General features: G+C 32.0%; 1 protein-coding gene across 1 annotated transcript in view; it reads right to left on the bottom strand.

The window, feature by feature from the left end:
* The window catches only part of LOC133326727 (klarsicht protein-like), a 252,165-nt gene that overhangs the window by 9,885 nt on the left and 215,922 nt on the right, over nucleotides 1-26,358 (bottom strand). The window contains exons 9-14 of the mRNA XM_061535341.1: nucleotides 24,740-24,925; nucleotides 23,659-24,667; nucleotides 20,718-20,865; nucleotides 20,403-20,632; nucleotides 19,037-19,437; nucleotides 18,870-18,975 (exon numbers count right to left, since the gene is read on the bottom strand). Of these exons, the coding sequence (XP_061391325.1) occupies nucleotides 18,870-18,975; nucleotides 19,037-19,437; nucleotides 20,403-20,632; nucleotides 20,718-20,865; nucleotides 23,659-24,667; nucleotides 24,740-24,925 (2,080 nt within the window). The remainder of the gene's footprint in view (nucleotides 1-18,869; nucleotides 18,976-19,036; nucleotides 19,438-20,402; nucleotides 20,633-20,717; nucleotides 20,866-23,658; nucleotides 24,668-24,739; nucleotides 24,926-26,358) is intronic.

The raw sequence follows: 26,358 nt of genomic DNA, 5'->3' as shown, positions 1-26,358 counted from the left end.
ACAAGTTGTTTATATGATTAAGTATTTGTTTTGTCTGCACAACTCCGTGGCGAGTGCGAAGAAAATAAAAACAACACGAACAAAATTTGAAAAATTTTTTCATTGAACAATTTTTTTTAATTTATACAGTATTGAAATATCAACTACCCACCACCAAAATCGTGTTGAGTATTACAGCAATGATAGTAACAAAATATTTTCATGTTCAAAATAAAAAAAATATGATTTTCACTTAAAAAAAAGAAAATTAAACAATTTCACTACGCACATATTTCAACAAGTGGAAAAGCAGGTCCATCACACACACACACACAAGATTATTCGCCTTTGTGGGGTGCGTGCGAGCATTGCACGCGGAAATTAATTGCTAAGCAATTAAAAACAGGCAAACACCAACAATATAATTTGTTGCTTGGCCAAATCAAAATGCAAAACCAAAAAATGGGTTTGGCCTGACACATTACACCTTTACATTGTACTACTGTATGTGAGTGAGACCAATAAACCAAGACCTTGAATCCGATATAAACCAAAAAAATGCATTTGCAATTCTATTACCTACAGAATGGTAGTGGTGTACAGCCACAATTGAAACCCACATTGTGTGGCTGGTGGCATTGTTGATTGGCGTCAAAATAATTTCAATAATTAATGCATGAGAATTAATTTAAATCCGAAATTAAAATCTACAGATTGTTATGCTTGGCGTCAACATTTTTGTTGTTGTTATTATGTTTTTATCAATGATTGAAAACGAATTTCCTTTTTTAAATTAAAATTTCAAATTGAATAAATAAGGTCTGAGATCTGTTCGGCTTTCAATTAAGTCATATAACAGGGGTTTTGTAGCAATTTACAAACTTAATTGATTTCAAATATAATTAAGTGTATTTCAAAAGCAAAATCTATAAAAAAAAATATGATGTCATGATTTCGAGCAACAAAACAAAAAAAAGTGGTTTCAAATTGTACAGGAGAACATTTTCTGGTGAGAAAAATTATTGATTAGCAAAATGGTGGACCTAGAAAAAATCGGTCCCCCGTAAGGGTATTAAAAAAGTAGAAAAAACGTCGCAATGAGGTGGACATTCAAAAAATGTCACGACATGTTTTACCCTCTGAGAAAACCAAATACCAAGTTCCAGATACTCTTTTGGAAAAATTGGATAGAATTATGTCAGCACGTTGAACATTTTCTGCGATGAAATTATTTACTTAAAACCCGGAAAGCAAAGTAACAGTTTGGAAATTGCGTCTAGGGCCATCAAAATATATAAAATAGCTGAGACCTTTATATGGGGGCTAGGCAAAAAAAGTGGACCTATATGAACAACTGTCTGCGAAGAAATTGTTTACTCATTTATAATACAAAATGACAAAATATCACCAATTACTATTCAAAATTGGGCTAAAATCTTGGATATACCAAAAAAAGAGGCCATACCTTATATAGGGGGCTATGCAAAACCGTGAACCTATATTCAAAAATGTCTGCAACGATTTAACCCTACAGACACATTGGTGGAAAAATTAGGCTAGGGCTATGTCAGAACGTAGAACTATATTATATATTTTCCGAAAGTATTTACTTACTAGAAACTAGAATGGAAAGTTATATCCACTCTTTTCGGAAATTGCTTCTAGGATCATCAAAATATATAAAATAGGTTAGACCTTTATATGGGGGATAGGCAACAAAAATTGTCTTATATGAAAATTTGTCCGCCAAGGAATTTTTTACTCATTTATAACCCAGAGTGCCAGTTACTCGTGCTTCAAAATTCAACCAAGAACTTCGAAATACCTAAAAAGAGGCCATACTCTATAGGGGAGCTATGTCAAAACGTTGATTTATATTCAAAAATGTCTGCAAAAATGTCACCCTCCAAGAATTTGGAATAATTAGGTATTCCAAATTCTTGAATGCCACTTCGGTTAAAATTTCGGTGAAGAAGTTATTTACTCACTTGTTAATAAATTATAGAAAAATATTAGGCGGGTCTTTTATATGGGCCAAAACGTGGACCTATATTGAAAAATATCTGCAAAAATGTTTTCGCCTTCCAAGTATCCTGAATGCCTAATTAGGCCACTTCGGGTGAAATTTTGGGCGAAGAAGTTGTTTACCCACCATAAACCGGGAATGCCAAATTATTAAATGACCGGGAATGCCAAATTATATATTTTAAACCTATATTGATAAAAATCCGGATTGATAAATTTTATAAAAAAATAAGGTGGAAATTTTTGGCCCACCAAAAATCCGAATAAAGTTATTTACCCACCAAAAACCTCAGAAGGTCAAATTGCAGCCACTACTGATTCCAAATTCGGCTAAAAGTTCAAAATACCGAAAAAGAGGCCGTAGCGTTTATGCGATGCTACACTAAATTACAGCGTATCATTTATTTGGGTTTAATGTCAGGACCTCTGTAAATTACTTCAAAGATTTTTTAACCTCCATGAATCCCAAATGTCAATTTATAGACACGATACGATATTTCAGTGAGTTTATTAATAATCATTAATCATTTATTAATAAAATATTTAAGTTTTAAAATTAAACTCACATAGATTTTGAACACAAACAAAATTACAAAATCATTTCTACAAAACTACCGATATTTCAGTGAGTTTTTATAAATTATTTTTTTTTTGTTATTGTATCTTGATATTAACCGTGATATTTTATTAACAAACATTTATTAATAAAAAATTTTAAAATTAAACTTTTAAAAAAAACTTTTATTTGTAAATTGGGATATAAACCGTGATTACAACACACAGTCGTAGAAAAAAATTAAATATTTTAAAAAATAGCATTTATTGTAAATTGAACTTAATCACTATTAACAATAAGCCCATTATTAACAACCAAAACTAGATTCTACAAATAGGGTCATTACAAGCAATTAAAAAAGCGAGAAACCGGTTCATTATGACGACATAAAACTGAAAATGAAATTCGTTACGTTCACAAAAAAGAAACTCAACTAGTTTAAGAATCTAGTTTCAGAATGAAGCTAAAGAAAATTGATATCACAATATTTCGAGATTATTATGAATATTATTAACTGGTTTTGTTTTTTTGTTTTAATTGGGAACTATAATTCAATTTCAATTCTTTCAATGATTTTAAGATACAAACAAACAAAAAACAAATTAAACCACAAAATGAAATGATCGATTACATGTAAAGTATAAACGTATGTATCAGTAACAAATATATATGTATGTGTATTTGTTTTTTTTTTCAACATAATAATCACATTCATGAATTGAACAAAAAAATCAATGACCTTGACATTTGTCAGTTTATTTATATATGTTTTTTAGGTTTAAAGCACGACTTTGTTTTCGAAGCAAATAAACAAAAAACGAGACCCTCCAAAAATTGAAAAAAAAAACTGATAACATAAAAAGAAACGATACTTCCGTCCCATTTGTTGAACTACAACAACGGCTTAGCTTTTATATTGTTAATAATTATTATAAATTAACAAAACCATTTATTTAACTAATTCTCACATAGCTGCTTATTTGGCGCTTTGGCAAAACGCAAAGCAAGACCACAACCACGACAATTAACGTTATAAACACGTCATTTTTAAAATCAGTTAATGATTGCTTTGGAAGCAGATGTGGTATTTATTATGAATATAACGGCAAACATACCTATTTATTTAATTATGTTAATTTTGGGTATAAATAAGAAATATTTAAATAATATTGAGGTGTTTAAAGACCAATGAACGGGTTTTTGTGTAATTGAATCCAAAGGAGAGACAATTGAAAATTTTTGTAAACAATTGTATAATAAAATAAATATTTAGCAAATTTAAATTAAATTTAATTGAAATCGTGTTTATATATAGGGCTCTTATACTTTTCCCTTACCATTAGGTGGAGTGTATATTAAACTGTTTTTTCCATTTGTAACACATCGAAATATTGTCCGGTGATCCCATATAAAAATTGTTTTTGCTATAAGGAGTTGCCAAGTTCTTATTGAAGAACATACTGGGTTTAAGCTTTAAATCTTGAGTCCGTTTTATTTCGAATGGGTGTAAAAAAGATCCTAAAATCGACAAGAAATGGTCTGGCTGATGAGCATTTCTTGGGAATGCCGTGAAATCGACTAATTTCGATCAGTTTCCACGGACGCCTGAACTGCAACGATAAGATTACACAGCTGATATGTAAACTGAAATTTTAGCACTATGCTATTGTCTGTCTATAGGGGCGAGATATACGACCAAAAATTGGATTTAACGCTCTTATAGTAGTGGTCACCTATTCCGAATTTCGGAATCAAATTTTTATATTTTTTATATACTGTATAAATTGGTAGTGGCAGTTCGATTAGTGTAAGGATGCGTTTACAAATTAAATTCTAAATTCTAAAGTCCACTTTGGCCGCACCCTATTTGGGTATTTTTTTTAACCAAATGAGCTGTAATTTTGGCTTTCCATATTCTTCTTGAAAAACTTTCTAAAATTTTCTTATTCAAAGCATTCAAAAAATTTTCTGGAGTTTTATGTGTTCTATCTTGAAAAACTTCCTAATAGCTCTTAAAAAAATCTCCCTGTAATCGAAGACCCATATAATGAAATAAATGTTCCATGAAGCCCACAATTTCCTACATGAAATAAAAGCTCCAAAAGATCCGTGTTAAAACAAAAATATTGTGTTTGTCAGACATGCCTGTGTAATGTCTGCAAAATCTCGCAAACATATTATTTACGGAAATCGCTCCAAATTCTGACTGCCTTTTTTTGAAAATAATATCTCTTCGCTCTCTTTAAAGGATATCTTTTCTTGTATACAGTTCAAAAGCTACCTGAAAACTTGGAACAATTTTTTGTCTAAAATATTAAAAGTATTTTCGACATTCCGGTGGATATCTAGTTGGTTCTACATATAAAATATTTAAAAATCGTTTCTACTTGGGATTCAAACTTGGACTTTTAATAAGTCGTCCATAGGTAGAGAGTATATTTTAATAAATAAAATTTTACTTCAAAAAATATTCGAGCTTTCAAAATTTTTTAAGAAAGTACATTTTTAATGTTCGAAATAGTCTCCAGTTTCGAATCTCTATACTGTGACAGATTTCTTTGCTGGTGTGCATTTAATTTTTTATTTTAAATATCGAAGAAATTTTGCATTTGTAAATATTTTTTCTCAGAACCACTAATGGATATTACCTGATAACAATAAGTTTTTTTTTATTTTATATATATTTTTCTTCGCATTCAACAATGGCCTTGTAACACTTTCTTCAGTGTGTATGTGTGTAAATTTTGCTTTTCTGCAAATTTCACTTTTTTATTGCATTTTTATTTATGTATTGTACACGAAAAGCAGAAAAAAACAAAACTGTTACATATTTAATTTTATTTGATTATTTGCTTATAATTTGCAGAGTCGTTGAGTCACGCAAATATTTTTGCAAAAATAACAACAACAACAACAATAACAAATATAGATTAATGGAGGAATTTCAGATTAAATGAGAATATCCTTGACTTTTTTAAGGGGAAGTTGTTTATTTATTTCAATATTGACATTGGCCAATGAATAATTCGAAATATAATCAATACGAACCCTAATGAGATATTGGCCGAACCTATGGTAAAATGGTACACATAACACCAAAGGTTCAAATCCTGATAAGCAAATAATCACATTTTCAGAGGTGGATAAATGTTTCCAAAATACTACAATGCATTGGCAAACTTCTAAGTGAAAACATGTTGATGTTTTAATGGATAACGAAACAACTGAGGCCAATATTATCACCAAGGGTTGATATTTTTATAAAATATATCACGCTATAATTCCATCATGCTAAAGGGTCAAAGTCACAAAAATATTTTTGAAACAAATCAAACCCATGCCTTTAAATATCTCAATTTAAGAAAAAATAGACTTAAACTACTCTCAAAATAAACGGCTCATATAAACATAATCTTATAGCAATTTAAATGACTTCGAATCTGAATGTAACTATATATTGGACCGGAAATTACTCGGGTCTTAAACTTATTCTGCAATGTTGAGTGACAAAAAAAAAATCCAAGTTCACTACAAGCTAACATTTATTTTTTGGTTGTTGTAGTTTTAATTTATTATCATGGGTCACAAAGCCGAGTGTGTTTGTCTGTCTCTCTATATGGTTGACAATTTATTGACACAGTGTATTCTCTGTCTTCAACAATACTTACGGCAACCCGCCCATAAACCCACTGTGACATATTTGTTATTTTAACCGTTATTTGTTAATACTGCTTTATTGGTATTTTCAATGGTTATGGTCACCATTGTTGTGTGTCCCCACCATCCATATTTTATGGGATTGACATTTTTTAAAGTCGTTAGTCGATTTTTAACTTTTTTCTTTTTTGTACAATAATTGGAAGTCGACTGTAATTAGTGTTACCGTTGTTGTAGATTTCTGTATATATAAACAATGTAACTTAATGAATGAAATTAATGACAATTTGTCGATTTATGTTTGTGTGTCCAACGTAGTTAATGTTAAAGAAAAAATTCCAATCTCGATCATTTGGGTTGGGTTAATGCTATCGAATTGGAAAATTTGTTGATCATGCCAGTAGAGAGGTTAAATTGTCATGGCTAATAATTGACTTTAAAAGCAACACCTTCTAAAGTGAGAGTGTTATAAATGAAAGCAATAAATCCTTTGTAACATAATTTACGAGTTTAAAAAAATGATTTCTTTTGTGGTGTTGAATATTAATTTTTTGTGGAGTGAAAATTTTAGATAAATGTTTAACCTGCATTAACCTGATAAAAATACAATATTTTGTGTGTTAAGTTTAGCAAGTATTTTCTATATTTCAAAAAATTCAATGTTATTATTGGAGTAAAGATTACGCTTCAAGTTGCTGACAATGAAAAATAATTTTTGAATAATTTAACAAATTTCCATTTCTAACCATAATATTGGAGATAATTGGATCTCTATTGAAATGAATTATATTTACATATAAAAATGTTAAAGCTCATTACTGTGTTGAAACTAAACATCTTTATTTGATGGTGCTGTTTCTTCTTCTTCTTCAAATATAATCTAAGAAAAATTATGATAATCTTAAAAATAACCAAACATTTTTTAAATACTTTAGGAAAATATTCATGATATCTCTCTGCAATCACTGCGTTTTGACGCAGTAGTAAACAATTTTTTTATCTTATGTTCTGAGCTATTTAGCATTTACCAGATGAGTTTGAAGTACGTACATAGATAATATGCAGACAATAAAATAATGTAGACCGCATGAGATAGATGTAAGCCCCCGGATGTGAATGGGTTGATAAACTTTTCACAATCTAGTGAGGCATTAATCTTGCAAAAGAATAAACAGATTTATGTACACTGACATATTATAAGAAGTTATAATGGTGTTGTTTAGTCGCACAGAATTTTTTATTAGGGCCCTCCAAAATCTGCAAGACATTTTAAAATTATTTCTAATAATATAAGCTCGTTAAAAGAGGTCAACCCCGAATCTTAAAACAGTTTTAGTCAGAAGATTTTCTAATCAATGAGAATCAAAAATACTAAATGAATGCCAATTTGTTTGAAACATGTGCCCAAATAAATCATAAAAATAATGTATCATCACAATCCGGATTTTAGAGCCAAATTGAGTCAAACAATCCAGATTATAGAATGTATTGTGTGCACTTTGCATTGCACCGTGCAAATGGAGGCGAAACGGTGCTTCTAATTCTTATTTAAGCCGAACATAATTAACAATGATGTCTAATACTAGACCCTTTTAAATAATATATTTTTTATGGCTTGGTTTCCATTTTCCAATATTGTTAATGGTGCTTTACTTATTTGGATATTCCCAAAAACATTGAAATGAAAAATGATTCATTACTATAATATTACAATACGTTAATATTTGTTCAATATTCATTGCAGATGTACTGGATACACCAAATATAAACAACAACAAAAAATACATTTACGAAATTCCGGTAACACCTGATACACAAATTTCAAAATAACGTCATCATGTAAATAAACAAAACCAAAAAATAAAAGTTACCTGGCATTGAGGCGGAACGGGAAGTTGCTGATGATGAATTCGAACTCGATGACCAAAGGCATTCGCGGAGTTCAGTTTGAACGGCAACATCAAGTTTAAGTACCATTTTTGTTGTTATTTAATTTTACTTTATTTTTTTGCTTACGCAAATTTTTACTGAGATTTTTATGGGGATTTGCACGTTTAAATATTAAAAAAAAATAAACACTTGATAAGTCGTGCAATTTAACCACAACTTTTCAGCTAAAATTACTGGTAGAGCAAAAAATAAAATGGAAAATTAACACTGAAATGTGGTTGCTTTTAATAATTATTTCAATTTTTATGTCGTTTTTTGTTTTCTTTTGTATTTTTCTATGAACACCGGTCTCAACACACTAGAAACAATAATCTTAACACTCGAGGTAAAATGTTCACAAACCGATTGTTGTTTAGAGGCTGCATAAAACAAGGATGACAGACATGTGCTTGCCCATTTGCATTTAGTCAAGGCGAGAGAGCTTTATTCTCTATGATTCTCTAATAATAATTTGAGTACAATTTTCCATTCCATATGCGATTTGTTGTAAGAGAGAATGAGTGAGAGAGCCACAACACAATACACTCCATTACATTAAGCACGCACTTAGATGGAGAATAAAATATAATTACAATAGAAGAAGAAGAAGCATATAACATAAAATTGAGTTCAAGTTGAGAACATTGACCCACATTTGTTGTTGTAAATTACATTCTCCTCTCGAATGAAAGAACAACCCCAGAAGACAACGCACGAGACACAAAGAAGAAATGTTGCTGTTAAATTTAGTTCTTCTTCTTCGCATCGACAGCTGTGATGGTAAACAACAAAAACACTTTCATCCCTCACACACGTACGTACCCCCAATTGATTTGCAATGTGAGTAAAAACAGACACTTGTAAAGGAAATTTCTATACTAAATAGAAATAGACACGAAGTGAATAATAAAAATAAAATAAAAACAAAGAAGCAGCAACAATTGATGTTTTTTGTATATTTTGAGAGGTACTCGCATTTTGGGATTAGTACTTATGTATGATTCGAGGCGATTTCTTATCATCGTATTTTTTTGAATTGTTGAATTGCTTTACACTGTGCTACATAAACATTTTTAATTGATGTTGCAATGTGTAATTTTGCAATGCTCTTTGGTTTTATTGTTATTGGGTGGGAAGGGGGAGGAGATGTAAAAAACAGCAACATCAATAATGCACCAAAGATACATAGGATTCCTATAGGTGGTAACTTAGACATAGACCTGTGAATGTCTTCTATGATTAGTACACTTATAAAGGCACTTCCATCTATAGAAAACCTGATAAAGGAATACTATATTTCGGAGACTTGTACTACAGAATAACTTTAAAGTTTCTCCCATGTATAAAATGTTTGTAAATTTATAGAAACCTATAAATTATCCATAAAGGAGGTCTTACATATAGAGGATAGTAGAGGAGTCTCTTATCAGTATAATTCCTATATATCATCTTCCAACTATAAAAAGAGTATCCTATTCTTAGAATATCTATAGAGAGTCTTCTATCCATAGAATATGTTTTATCTTTGTTCAAGGAGTGTTCTTTCTAAAGAAGGTATATTAAAAGTTTTTAAGCTATAGAAGATTGGTAAAGGGGGTTCTCAGTTCTATATACATAAAGAGCTTTTGAGACCTGTATAGAGTTTTTCGTCAGGAGCATTTTAAATATTTATAAATCAAGTAATAACTCCGTTATGTTTCGCCGGTCGGAACGTTTTATACCACTTATCATGATGCAACTTTTTGGTAAGAAGATTTCACACCCTATAAATACCTAAAATATCAAACTATAGGCAATTCGGTTGAAAAACGTGTCCAAAATCTTTAAAATATCGAAAATAGGAGGGTATAGTTATATGGCGCCCAACTTGAAACCTATGTAAATATTGGCAATTTTTGATAAGGAGATTTTCTACTTAATGAGAATTCTAAATAACTGCAAATTTAATTGAAAGCGTACCAAACACCCCAACATGCCGAAATTTAGGTGGTAACGTCCGTATAGGGAGGCTTCACAAAAATGTGGATCTATTTTGATAGGGAGAGTTGCTAACCAATAACAACCCAAAACACCAAATTATAGATAATTCATTTAAAAAGTGCCCAAATTTTCCGAATATTTGAGAGGTACAATTATATAGGGGCTACCAAAAAAATTGGACCAGTAATTATAATTTTTTGTAATGTGATATGGAAGAAATCTTTATATAAAAATTAAATCAATATTGTTTTGGTAGGAAATTTTGTACCCAATTAGTATCCAACATTCCAAAGGGTTAATTTGGTTATAAAATTGTCAAGAAATCCTCAAAATTACGAATATTTGGGGAATCAGTTATGTGGTGGCAATATCAAAATGTGGACTTATATCCAATGAAAGCCCAATTACCGAAATATGGGAGGAATCTTTGTATGAAGGAAGGTGTTGCAAACGGAATTAAAAATGTTCGCCACCTTATGTCGGAGGATATTATATCTACATAAGACGTACAAAGGGCATGTAAATGGTATTCTATTAATAGAAAACCTATACAAGAATTAGCATCAATTGAAGAGCTGTAGAGGAGCCTTTATTTATATGAGACTACCAAAGGGTATATCATCTATATACCTTCTAAATTCGGAACAACTCTAGTTAAGGAAAACGATCAGATTTTTGAAATTTTTTCCATTGATATGCATTTTTACCCTAATTATGGGGATATTTTTTTTCTAGAAGTGCGTACCCGTTTAACCGTGTTTTTTGACCCGGAAATTCAGGTTATCTCGAAATGTTTGGGGAGTTTGTTTTTTGAAAAAAAAAAATTATAAAAATATCAGTTAGAAAACATTCCCGAACTTATTGGAAGAATTCCAATGAATAATTATCAATTTTTCTATCATTTGAATCACGATGTAAATTGTTCTTTATTCCATCTTTTTGTTTGTAGCACAGTGTAACAATTCTTGAATGAAACCATTTGCCTTCGTCTAACCTATAGCGTGTGTCAAAGGCATGTGTCAAACAAAAGTAAATGACGATTACGGGACACTAAACCGAAAGAGAGATGAAATCATCACACACAAATAAGTGTCACAGTTATTAAATAAAAAATAAAGGTCAATTAATAATTCATTTTATAATATATATAAAACAATTAAAAATAGGAAACTTTGAACAGAAAACACAAAACATTTAATTATTTATGAGATTCAGCAAAATGTCTTTAAAATTCTCATCACAAAATATAATGGCATGTGGGGCTTTTTTCTCCTACACCGACGTACGTTCTCTCTCTCTCTCACCCTCCTCACACTGTCTCTTGATTAGTGGAATAAGGAATATACATTTCTCTTGGCATTTTAAGATCATAGGTGCCCAAAATTAAAATGCGTTAGTATGTGTGAGAGAAAACAGAACAGTACCGAACAAAATTGTGTGTACATTTTGGTGGTCGGAAAAATTATTGAAGAATTTAATTTTTGTTATTATATAAATTAAAATCATTATTAAAAATATTTTTATATGAATTACAAATTGTATATGTCACAAAAATCTAATAAAGATTATAAAGTAGAATATACCGAGATAATCATATTGTAATATTAAATATTAATATTAAATACTACGATAATTATCAAATATTTAATTCTTTTAAAAAAATAGCAATTGTTCTGTTGTTTTTAAAAATTTTTAAACATACAAAACGCATTTTGAATAATAAAATAAAAATTCAAATATACTGAACACTTTTATCCCTAAGTGTTATTTCGTTGATTTTCTAGTTCTGCGGACACGACGTCATGCGCGCACCCCAGCATGTGTTCATTCGTTGCCTGTCAAACAACGACTGACTGAAAGAGCATAACAATGCGTGTGAGTAGGCAGCTACTTTAAAGTATACTGATGGGCACCTATGCTTAATTTAAGATACACGACAAGCATCCCCTTTTTGGAAAATCCACTCAAAAAAATATGTTTTTTTTCTGAGTTACATTATGGATTTTTAACTCTGGGAAATTATGAATGAACACGCATTTTCATTACCACTTATTTTTATAAATATCACAGAAATTCAAGTAATTTTCTTCTTTAAGTAACTCTATGTAGATATTTTTTGTTGTTGTTGGTATATCTATTTCATTATTCGTTTCATATTTTTTATGAGATTCTTTGGTAATTGTGGAGTAATAAGAATTTTAGTTATTCATCCGGGAATGATATGTCATTTTTACGACCGTTACACATTTGTTGGTTATTTTGAAATCGACACGACAGTTAAATCATATTCCGGCGAAATAAAAGCAACCGTTGTCTTTGCGAGTTGTTTTATTACTGAAATTCAATGAGAAAACAAAAGTTGTTGTGTTTCAACGCCAGCACGTTTGCTCGACAGATTGTTGGCACGGGCAACCGTCCAACCAAGCAACCAGCTCACAGCCAACCCAAAGAAGAGCATACCGAGTAGTGTAGTCATAGAATGCGTTGTTGTTTTTGCACGTTGTGTTGGAATTTAAAGCGGCAATTCATAAATGGCCAGTGGCTACCCTAAGCTTGAATACCTACTTTAGCTTGAGGAAATTGTGTTCTAGACAATTTAATGTGTTTTCCAAAAACGAAATGTGCTTTCCATATGAATACCTACCTAACGCTTGCCTTTCATTATCCCATGAGAAATGAATAAATTCAATCATCTATACTTAATCCTCTTGTTTTTCTAAAACAAGTTTGATACAGATGATACAGTCACAACTAAAACAAATGATTACTAATTATAATAACAACAACAAGTGACCTCTATCTATCTACGTCATCTAGCCAAAAATATTCTGAATACCTAATGCAAAAATTATACAAAAAGGGAATTAAGAGACAACAATCAAGAATGACGACAACAACATCATCATCATCAGCCAAAATTGGGGAACGCATTAAAATAATTCAATGACTTCAGACTTCACACAACCGTCAGTCATACACAAAACAAACACACAATGGGATTTTGTTGATAATCAACAACAAAAAAGCGAAAAAACACGTTGTTTAACGATTTTAAGCTTTTTTTGTGAAATTTCGATTCAAACTGCCGCCAAAAGTCTCCCCCCAAAATGCCATTAATCAAGTTCAACTTAAAAATAAAAGAGAACAACAGTTTTACACAAAGTAAACAAAGGGTTTTAAGAGAAACATAATAAAAACATTGCTCCAAAAACTTTTGTGGCCCAATAAGAAATCAACCAAACACAAATTAAGAGAAATCCCAACTAAGTTTCTATTGCAAGAGACAAAGAGAAATACATACAACTACAGAACAAGAAACGTTGGGGCCAGCACAAATTATTCGTTGGGGCTCCACAAATAAAGAGAAACATACTAACTGTATAAGACCAGACACGAAGAGAAACAAAACATTGACACAGAATAATGAGTGTGGTCAAAATTGGGGCTTGCACAAATACGATACAAAAGCAGAGTGGGTGTTACAGCCCCATCTCTTACTCTCTTATTGTTAATTGTTATTTTAGGAATAAGAGAACCATGATTATTAAAAAAACAATAGAAATATAACAGAAAGCCTATGTTAACATGTTATGTTAACAGAAAGCTAAATTAAATATTTTTATAATAAAATAGATTAAAAAAGCCTATTGAAATAAATTATTGGGTGGAAAATAGCGCTGTTTTTCATTTTTACTTTTCTTTATTGCAGGTAATCTCGGTTTATTTAGTTGGACCAACCTTTTTCATTTAATTATAGATTTTCTGATTTAAAAAAAAGACGCCATTGAAGCACAACATTTAACGGTTTTGCTTATATTTGAAAAATATTTCAATTACTTATTCACGTTAATTTTTATTGTTTATTGTTTTTGTTGTGTTTCAAATCTTTTGAGGCGAACCGCTAAGTGCACAACTTTATGATATATGGATGTTTTATGTATTAGGGTGGAACGAAAGGTTTGACTTTTTAGAAATTTATATAAGTAATTTTCCCTTGCACTGTTTGTAAAATGTATTTAAATTCGTTTTATTAAAATACTAGGGTTAATGGGTTGTTTGGGATATCAAGAATGCTGGTCTTAATCCCAGTTAATAGTTCAAAACAAAACAATATTTATGAGTGTGGAATATATGACATTGTGGTAATATTTTTAATAATATTTTATTTTCATTTCACACTACTGTCAACTCGTCAGATAGACAAATATTGTGTTTTTCGGCTTATTTCTATTATGGGAAAATAGCGCATTAATATTTTAGATTTTATATATTAGCAAAATGACGTAAGATTCTATGTCATATTTAAATATTGTTTAGCTTTGTCAAGTTCATAAAACGCCATGAAAATATTCTGAAGGTCATGTGAATTTGATTTGCAAAATAAATAAATATAAACAAAATGATACTCGAATATAGTCGATTTGACTAAAAATGTAAAAAAAAATGATTTTTAAACATAGACGCATAATGTCAAAAATCCAATTTATTTAAGAAAATGTCTTTAAACTTTTTAGTTCTGAAATTCAAATACCAATATACTGCCACTTCGGTGGAAAAATGGGAACCAAACGTTAAAAATACCGAAAATGATCAGGGATTATTATATGGAACTATATCAAAACATGATATTATATCCAAAATTTTCAGCACTGATTTTCATTCTCCAAAGAACCGGAATGCCAAATTGCTGCCTCTTTGGCGGGCTAAAATGCGTTTAAGTTCTTCAAAATAATGGGGAGGGCTATTATATGAAGCTATGCCAAATCCAAAATATTCGGCAAATATTAAAAAGCCCGCAAATTAACGAAAACGGTGTGGAATCTTTACATGGGGACTTATATCCAAAATATTCAGCAAAAATTAAAGCCACTTTGGAAATGTGGCTAAACCTTTAAAGCATGGACTTCTATTGATAATTTTCTACATGGGTGTATGCCAGCCTCCAATTGCCCGGAAAGTCAAATTATAACCAGTAAGGAAAGTAGTAAAGTCGGACGGGGCCGACTCTAGGATACCCTTCACCACTATGGGTACATTAAACAGGACTATTAACATGAAATTGGATGAAATAAAATATGTGATATTTATCTAAATGTGAATCTACCTAGATTTGTCCATAAAGTGTGTAAATCGACTTCAAACAAATATAAATAGGTCATCCGGTTGACTATGTCTGTACTTCTAGAAAACGCAACTACGTAATTCTATGCTCAATTTTGTACGTTGTGCAAAATTTGATGTCAATCTGACTAACATGAGGAGTATGATGCCCAATTTGCTTGATATCGGGCGAAAAAATATATGTAAGCTATATCCACATATTAAGCGATTTCAAACAAACTTGTCACAGGTTAGGTTATACTAACTTTAGAACGTTTTGTTCCTATTGGTTCCTTGGTGCGTCAATTACATAAAATCAATCTATAATAAAATGGAGCTATATCTAAATCTGGACCGATTTTCACGAAACAAGGCAGACATCACTCTAGGCTCAATTCAGTACGTTATGCCAAATTTCGTGCAAATCGAAAGATATATAGCGACTTTGGTGAACCATTTACATGAAATCGGACGAAACTATATGTGGGAGCTATATAGAAATATGGACCGATTTTATCGAAACTTGGCAGACATCACTCTAGGCTCAATTCAGTACGTTGTGCAAAATTTCGGGCAAATCGAAAGATATATATGGATGTTGGTGCACAATTAACATGAAATCGGACGAAACTATATATGGGAGCTATATCTAAATCTGGACTGATTTTCACGAAACTTGGCAGACATAACTCTAGGCTCAATTCAGTACGTTATGCCAAATTTCGTGCAAATCGAAAGATATATATGGATTTTGGTCACAATTTACATGAAATCGGACGAAACTATATATGGTAGCTATATCTAAATCTTGACCGATTTTCACGGAGCTTGGCAGACATCATTCTAGACCTAAATGATTAGGCTGTACCAAATTTCGTGCTAATCGAAAGATATATAGGGACTTTGAGGCCCCATTTACATTAAATCGGACGAAACTATATATGTGAGCTATATCTAAATCGGGACCGATTTTCATGAAACTTGGCAGACATCATTCTAGGCCCAATTAAGTACGTTATGCCAAATTTCGTGCAAATCGAAGGATATATAGGGACTTTGGGGCACCATTTACATGAAATCGGACGAAACTATATATGGGAGCTATATCTAAATCTGGACCGATTTTCACGAAACTTGGCAGACATCACTCTAGGCTTAATTCAGTACGTTATGCCAAATTTCGTGCAAATCAAAAGATATATAGGGACTTTGGGGCACCATTTACATGAAATCGGACGAAACTATATATGTGAGCTATATCTAAATCGGGACCGATTTTCATGAAACTTGGCAGACATCATTCTAGGCCCAATTAAGTACGTTATGCCAAATTTCGTGCAAATCGAAGGATATATAGGGACTTTGGGGCACCATTTACATGAAATCGGACGAAACTATATATGGGAGCTATATCTAAATCTGGACCGATTTTCACGAAACTTGGCAGACATCACTCTAGGCTTAATTCAGTACGTTATGCCAAATTTCGTGCAAATCAAAAGATATATAGGGACTTTGGGGCACCATTTACATGAAATCGGACGAAACTATATATGGGAGCTATATCTAAATCTGGACCGATTTTCACGAAACTTGGCAGACATCACTCTAGGCTTAATTCAGTACGTTATGCCAAATTTCGTGCAAATCAAAAGATATATAGGGACTTTGGGGCACCATTTACATGAAATCGGACGAAACTATATATGGGAGCTATATCTAAATCTGGACCGATTTTCACGAAACTTGGCAGACATCATTCTAGACCTAAATGATTAGGCTGTACTAAATTTCGTGCAAATCGAAAGTTATATAGGGACTGTTTACATTAAATCGGTTAAATATATATATGGGAGCTAAATAAGTGACCTATGCCAAATTTCATCCAATTCGGATCATAAATGCGACCTGTACTTTGTTTACAATTTAACATGGACAGACGGACGGACGGACTTTACAGACGGACATGCGTAAATCGACTCAGAAAGTGATTCTATGCATATTCTCAAAAGGAACCATGGGTCTATCTCGATTATTTTTGCCTGTTACAAACATATGCACAAAGACATAATACCCTGTACCACAGTGTGGTGAAGGGTATAACCAGGTAGGAATTAAGGACTAAAATTTCAAAATTACGAAAATGGTACAGGTTCTTTAGTTCTTCCAGGGTCATATCTAATTTGAGCAAAAGACAATTCAGTAAATATTTATATTTTCTCAACAATCTATATTCGAAACAATCTATTTTTTCATCTGATTGCAATTTAAACTCGTAAACTATTTTGAAAATTTTCTCCTGAGGATTGTAACGTGTTGTTAAGAATTATAATACAATACATTCTTATTTCGGGGACAATTTTTCGTGAATCTTGTATTGTAATAGAATAACTTTTCAAATTGTCGAAAATTAAAACATAAATTGTAGTATTACTATAGGAAATATTATAAAAACAGTTTTTCTGCTTTTTTCAAAAAGGTGTACTTTTTCCAATAATTCTCTAAAACATTTTGAAAATTCGACCCAAAAAAACTATACGATTTATATGTTAGGTAAATAAATCGTATAGTTTTTGGATATATATTTTAGTTTCTAAATACAGTTTTCATTTTATAAAAATATAATTAAGACAACAGAACAGAATAATTATCGCTTTTCTTTGACAGACAAACAACCAAAATAATAAAATTGTTAACAATGTTATTATACATTATAAAAATAACTATTATGAATAAAAATATCATTATTACATTAACAACTACAATGTGAGCCCATTGCCATTCTATAGACACAATCACAAAAAGAAGACTAAATTTTCAATCTTTCTACAAAGACATTAATATTTTAATAATTTTAAGTGGAACTAAATAAAGAAAACATCAACAACAAAGTGTAAAAGAAAATCATAATAATAAAAAACAACTACAAACGGACTAACAAACATAAAAGTCAATTTATTGCAAATTACCATATGGAAATATGGGAAATAAAAAGTCTTTGATTGTTTTATGTTCTTTTTTTGTTGTTGAGCCAATGCAACAATTTATTTTGAATTGATAATAAATGATAATAGTAAGTAATAATAAGAAAATATTCCGTATTATAATAATTATAAACAATTTTGAATTGAAGAAAAAACAAAATCAGATTAAAGCTCTTGTCAAATTAGGAAAATAACATTATAGTATGTTTATAATTTTAAAGAAAAAGAAAAATGTATTAAAGCTCTACTCAATACCACACTATGAAACAAATGGAAATTATAAACAAAAAATGCTCGTAATAAATTTTAACCAAATAATAATAATTAAAGCCTTTGTTCAAACAATATTGTATGTAAATATCACAAAAATATGCAATTTCTTTGGAAAGAAATAAACCGATCTATAACATGATCTTTGTATTCAAATTTAATGCCTTTAACTTATAATAAACTACGTAAATATTCTAAAGCTTTTTCGATTTGTGTCAAATGACAATTGGCCAATTCATATAGTTGCCTCAAGGTGTTGAGGAAAAACTTATATAACGTAAAATGTTGCAAGAAATTGCTGACATCCAATATGAAATCTATGACACGGGCTATAAAGCGGGTAATGGGCGCACATTGGCAATTGAGATGTATGTAAACGGTTAACTCACCTTTCGATTGGCTAACACATTGTGTGGAGAGTACCGAACTGGAGGGACCTTTTAAAACCGATTCTAAACAGCGTATATTATCACGGCAAGTATTGATAATTTCAGTCTGAAAGGTAAACAAAAAATATTAATATATGGTTTGGATTAATTTAATTACAACTACTCACATAATCCTCTGGTCTCAAAAGATGACAACGTATTTTCAAAGCCTTGGTATCATCCAAACGATTTTGTGATTGATGCAATAAATTACGAATTTCCTTTTCATCATCACTGTCATCGCCCGATGACGATGAAGTGGCTGGTATCAGTTTAATACATTTTTCCAAATTGCGTGATGAACGTCTACGTTCGTCGGCCTTGCGACGTCTCTGTGACGTATCACTTTCTGAGGTGCGTCTCAACGACTGAGCCGAATGACTCATACCGAATTCCAATTTACGTGTAGCCGAATCTAATTTATGCTGTTGGAAATTGAAACGTTCCGAATTTTTCGGTGTCAATGCCTGGGTGGACGAGGAGAGGGCAGCAATTGTTGGACTCTTGGGATTTGGATAGTCCAATGATTCTGAAAAAAATATTTAGATAATACAAAGGGAAATTAGAAAACGAAATCGTAAAAGGAAAAATTGTATACCCTTACAATAAACTGAAATTCGGTTAACTAAGTGGGTTTATCTTAGAGTTCACCCATTTATTTATTTTCCAAAATTGGAAAATGGATCTTTGTTGAAAATTGTATAGAAGGACCTATATAGATACCAAATCACCCATTCAAATTTGTTCAAGGTAGTATTTTACAAACTAAATATTTTCATAGTATTTCCATAGTATTTAAAATGATTTGGAACCGTTCTAACGCAATTCAATACTACAACTCTTTTTTTGAAAATTGTATGATAGACCTATAAAGATACCAAACGAGCGTGTAACTATACCATTATAGAAAATAGTCTCAAAACCTCTTCAAATTGATTTCAATTTTTTCAAGGTAGTATTCTACACTCTAAATAATTTCATACCAGCCGAACCGTATTTAAAATTATTCGGAATCGTTCAAACCCATTTCAATACTACAATTTGATCTGGCTATACCAAAACATTAACCATTTTTAAATTCAAACACTCTAAGAAAATACCTTTCAAGTACTTCAAATAAGGAATTATTTGAAGATGAATTATTTGAAAATGTTGAATTTTATATAATACGCTTATTATATAGAAATTAGAGAGGAATCACTACATAAGTTTTATACAAAAATTCAAACATTGGTTATCACTAATATTTTGCAAGTATCCAAATAGGCGTTTTCAATCTTCATATTTCTATTTTCCAAATCGAATTCGTTTCACTTGTCACTTTTCCTCTTCATTAATAGAACACCCTCCTAACTTTCTTTTTGCCTACTTCCACACACATGCACTCATATTTTTTACTTTAGTTTTTTTGCAACTTTTTTTAGTATATTAATTATTTTCGTATTTTTTTGTTATTATTTGCGCCTGTGGTGGTGGTGCAGTGCGCCCAATTACCTTGACAAGATTTACGTCTGATCTCAAGATTTTTGCGGCGTCTTTCGTATTCCAATTCAAGTGCTCTACGTCGTCTGGCATGATCCACACTACTGACAATTGTATCTTGTGTTATGACAATTTTAGTTTCGTTTTGTTGCAATGAATCCATGCGCGGTGGTGAGAGTGAATCCAAATTGTTGGCAGCCGACAATGAAGAACAACAATCCGATTGTGAGTCAATGAAATTGCTGCAAGGCGGAAATTGAAAAAATAATAATATTAAAAAATTAAATTGAATTAAATATTTTTTACTCTTGTGTGTTGTGAACTTACCGATAGTCATCACCAAATTCCAATAATTTGCGTGCAGCATCCGAATCAAAACCTTCAGAATAATTTTCGGAATTATATTTCTCTTGATAATTATCCCAGGCTGTCTCCGAGAAACTGCTATGATGATCTTCTGTACCCGTTGTATACTCTAATGAACGAAAATAGAGAAAAGAGAAATTTGTTATTAATAATAATATTTAAAAAAAATCGTATATATTGAGGAATTTTCTACACATATATATGTAAATAGAAAAGAAGGGGTAAAGATGAGCATGCACAACACAGTGAAAAGTTTCAAATTAATTTTTAGATATATACACAAATGATAGAATATAAACATTTGCAAAAAAACTGCCAAGTGTTTATCATGCTGTGTGAGAGATAGTACAGGGTTCGAATATCATTGTTTGTGGATATTGTATAAGTTTGGGCGCTATGGGGATTTATATGTTTAGATAGTGGCGAGTATTTTATGACCGAGCAATGTACTTTTTTATACGAATAGGGAAAAGATTTGTTTATTTGTTTTTGAAATAACTTATGACCAGTAAATTTATGGTATCTAATAGAGTGTAATATAAGAAAATACTCGTAATAAGAAGTGTTATAATATAAAACAGATGGAGAACCCAACAGTTTTAACTGAAAGAAGATACAAAAAATCTAAGCGGACTGTATATCTTTTTAGGGACTCTACAAAAAATTAAGGTTTGAAAAATTACGAAATTGAAAAATTTATTGAAGAAGGGACCAATGTTAATAATGATATTATAAGAAACTATTAAAACACAACTCCAGGTGTTTTCAACGAACGGACTGAACGGAACAGTTCAAAACCGTTATAGTTTGGATGTCGAATTTGTTCTTATCGGTAACAAGTTGGAAGGCTCAAATACTACTCGATCATGGACAGGAATGATCAACAATCAAAGCAATAAAGTACATTCGAAATGGACCAAAGTACATCTGCCTTATGTTGAACAACTATCTCACGGACATAGCACATTTGATCCAAAGGAGATATATGAAAATATCAGCGGAGAGGCAGCTAACTCTGAATTAGAATTGGATGTGTTCATAATTTCGACTAGGAATAAGTAAATCGACTAATCGACTTTTTGTATAGGAAAGTCAAAATTTTTATATGTGGGGAAATCGCAAAGTCGACTTTTCAAAATCGACTTTCGATTTTCTTCTTCACAAAACCAAAATTGCCCAAAAATTATTTATCTGTTGACACAATTGTTGGTAAAAGTCGGAAATCGATTTGAACAGGTTTGGCAAAATTGAAGGATCGCAAAGACAACTTTTAGTCAAAGTCAAAAATCGAAAAGTCGACTTTTTGCCTCGACTGCGTATATCTAATTTCGACCACTAATTACTTCTAGATGCCATATTCGATAGCCTATAAAGTCGTTCCACAGCAACTTGCAATAAGGTCAGGAACAATGTTCTGTCACTAGTGAATTGATAAAGAAACCTTGTTTACAACCAATACCGTGATAAGCCGCCAGTGAGTAAGAAGCCGCCTGTAAGAACTTTCAATCATGTCGAAATCCCGCCCAGAGGACTACAATGAGGAGACCCTCATGAGTCCAATAGACCACATAAATAGACTAAAAGTCAACACAACAAGATGTTGTTGTGGGAGTTATAAAAGCAGCCATCCGAAGCACACATTATGGAAAGGCCTCCACCACCCAGGCAAGTCGAAAAGGATCTTCATGAGAAAGAGAGATAGGTCCAGAGTTATAAAATAGAGCTTATAGATCAATAAGGCTATCAAGGAAAATAGGATCGTATTCACAATTATGTATTTGGGAAGCAACTCGAGAATACAATCCTTGGAGAACACCACTTATAAGGACTATCATTTATGGAGACCAAATTCGACGAACCCTTAGCCGTCGTTATAAGCGAATTTCGGACCAAATATGAAGTTTCTAAACGTCATGGAAGTGCTCATCTAGTAAAATTGGCCTTTGGATGGCAATATGACTCAATTTGAATCTGATCATAATCATAGCAACTTTTCATTTAAAATTTACCTAGAAAAAAAACTAAGAAAATAAATTAATGTGTTGATAAAATACAGATAGAGTTACTTTTTTTGGATACAAGTCTGAGGGATAGAGTTAGATTTAAAAAATTTGTACACTAATTAATAACGATATGGAATATAAGGGACTAAATGTACTGTATCAAAAATTATAATTATTATATGTAAAGAAAAAACGTCATGCGTAGATCTAAAAAAGGTAATATGTTTCTAAAAATTGTCTACCAAAAACTGTAGAATTTCAACTAGTCCACTACAATATTTAAAAAAAATACCTCTTGGTTTGAGTGTATGCGAAGGAACAGGAGTGACAGCTTGAAAAGTGAAAATATAGATTTGACTCAGTTAAATATTTGTTTCAGAAATATAGTTATACCAAACTGTTATAACATACACAAGAAAATGGCAAATCATAAAATTATAGAATTTTTTGAAGAAAAAATAATATCAAAATAAATAATATAAAATAAAAAAAAAATAAAGGCAAAAATGTATCTAGGGAGAAATATCATAGTGACTTTCCAAATAGGATGGATGGAATGCACCTAACACAGCTGTGAAAAGATGACAGACCTAAGGAATTTAGTTTCAAACTTGATAAGTTTGATAAATATACATTTATATCAGATCTAACAAATTTTGCCGCTCATAAGTAAATATATCAGAACTTAACTCGAAAACGAAACCAAACCAAGAAAACTCAAACAATGTTAAAAAAGAAAAAACAGAACCGAAAAACACTTGTTAAAACTAAATAAAAAACAAACACAAAATAAATAATAAAAACAAAAACACACACACAGAGACACTTGCACACTCTGTGTTCGAAGCATGTGCAGGTATTTCTTCTTTCTCACTCAAACACTCTCATCGTGTACTTACCTCCTTGTAATTCCTCATCATTCATATATGTTGCCAATTTGGCCAAAGAACCCAAACGGGCTTCATTGGTCATGTAGGCGGTCGTAAAGGAACCCACACGGAAATTGGGTTTCATCAAATGATTTTCTTCTTCACCACTGTCGGCATTCGATGTTGTTGGATTTACCGCTCCTGTAGGACAATTGTTAATCAATTGTTCCGAGGTGCTGGCAATATTACCATTGCTATTACTATTGCTATTGTTGGTGTTGTTATTGCTATTTTGTAATTGCAACAATGCTTGGGTGATTTCTGCCATTTGCTGTGGTGTCATTGACTCAGAAGACGATAGAATCATGTTGTTGTTACTGCTGCCATATTTATTCAATTCTGTCTGTTCCAGATTATCTTCCGAGTTGGTGTCAGACTTTTTGCCATTTGTATTGTAGCTAAGCTTCTTCTTGCGTGTCTTGCGCCGCTTTAGTGAACCCTTGCTGTCATAGCTCTTGACTTGAGCCGCTGTCGATGAGGTGCGTGGTCTGCCTGGCGACAATGAGTCCAATGCCGATTCACTTATGGAATGCGAAGCCAAACCAGATTGAACATTGCTGATGGTGCTGACTTTGGCCGCCACTTGTTTGGCATCGGTGGTCAATTGTGATAGGCAAGATACCGACCAGGGTCTTTCGGATTTGCGACGTGACTGCTGGCGTTTAATTACCTTTACATTCAAACTCTGATTGCTGCCCGGCACCACCATGGGCTCAGCGGAACCACCCATGCGTTCGGTGGAATTGCCATAGGAATTGGTGCTGGTTTGCATACAAGTGGCAATGGATTCAGTGAAACCCTCCGAGGTATCATCGGAGCAGTGTTGGGGAATGGAATCGGTTTCGGAAGCTTCACCCGATGCCTCACAGTCATCGGTGCGAGATGGACTTGCGGCTACACTAGAGGGTGATATCATCAGCTGATGATCCTGTGGAGTTTTCAATTGGACCGGTGTGGTGGGTTGATGTTCGAGCCATTCCTAGACAAAGAGACCAAAAAACAAATTAATCTCTGGTTTAATTTTAAGGACGCCAACAACATTGTCACATACCTGAACTCGCTTTATGGGACCCGGCATTATACTAACTTCACGTTTTTTAATGGTTGACGATATCTGCACCAGACCGCCACTGTTGATGGAATGCTTTTGCTTGGTTGGTGTTTTCAAAGCTTCGTCACGTACTAAATGCTCTGCTTCGAGTACCAACTGTTTGATGGATTCGTGCGATACTTTACCCTGTAGTTGTTATTGTTATTTCGATGATGATTTTCGTTTTTGTTTCAGCGTTGTTATTGTTGAGGATGACGATGATGATGAGAGCGAGCGACGAGCGTAATAAAATCCGACAACAAGAGGCACCAAACCATACCGTAGCGGCAACAAGACATGATTGAATGGTTGGACATGGAACGAGACGAGTCAAAAAAGAAAAAAAGAGAGCAAAATAGAAATTAATACACATGAGAATAAAAAACAGAAAGAAAAACAACTAGACAATAAATGGTAGATAAAAACATACACCAAAAAAAAACATAATAATAACAATGACGTTTAGCCAGCCCCATCAAGCCGGGTTGGGCTGCGGCATCATAGGAAAACAATAACAACAATGAAAAGTGTCTGTAAAACAATAAAACCACCGCTCAAATAAACCTGGTCAATTATGACAGCTTTAAAACAAAATGTACCCTACATTGTAGCATGAGGCAGGCAAACATCTGGCGGTAACTATCGGTCGGCTGGTCGGACATCGGATGTCCAACAACATTATGTTGAATGTGTGTACGTATATTTTGTTTGTAAGTAGCTGCAGTTGAAACAGCTGGAGATACAACTCTCAAGTTCAATTTTATGTTTTTAGTAGTTAACGGTAGAAGCGTTAAACAAACCATCAGATACAAATGATGTGCATAGGTATGTTATGGCGTTGCAGAGCGTTGTGTGAGAGACGAATAGAGAGAGAGAGAGCGCGTGTGTTATTTTCACGTGTTTTCTAATTGAGATGAGTTGTGTGTTTTTGTTTTTATTTACCGGTTTTTTGAGAAAATGAGTTTTTTGTCAGTGCAAAGAAATTTGAAAAATAAAACAGCTGATCATATTTGTATTTTCCACAGATTGTTCTTTTTTAAATTTTGTATTTCATCAAGGTACATTTTGAAATGTTATATTTTAAAACATTATGGAGTAATCGGGCAGTGGATCATTGCTGCTTAGATATTTATTGACTCAATTTGAAAATATTATTTATTATAATGTGATTTTAATAGTCCACACAAATATTTTCCTGTTTCGAAGATGGAAAATATAAATGGGAGCTATATCTAAATCTGAACCGATTTCAACGAAACTAGCCAGAGATTAATTTATATTAACTTCAGCTCATTGTACAAAATTGTGTGTCAATCGAACAAACTTTGGGTCTTTAGTGCACAATTTACATAAAATCGGACGAAAATATATGGAAGCCATATCTAAATCTGAACCTTAAACTTAGCACACGTCATTCCAGACTCAATTAAGTACGCTGTGCCAACTTTCGTGAAAATCGAAAGAAATGTAGGGGCTTTGGTACACCATTTACATTAAATCGGGGATAATATATATGAGAGCTATATTTAAATCTGAACCGATAAGAAAAAGGAAGAAAATCAAATACACGAAACTTCAAC

This window comes from Musca vetustissima, unplaced genomic scaffold, assembly GCF_032173495.1.
Source record: "Musca vetustissima isolate MV318-11 ecotype Yass unplaced genomic scaffold, APGP_CSIRO_Mvet_v1 utg10678, whole genome shotgun sequence".
Lineage (NCBI taxonomy): Eukaryota > Metazoa > Arthropoda > Insecta > Diptera > Muscidae > Musca > Musca vetustissima.
Note: the sequence above shows the minus strand (reverse complement) of the source record. Positions and strands in the feature narration are given on the sequence as shown.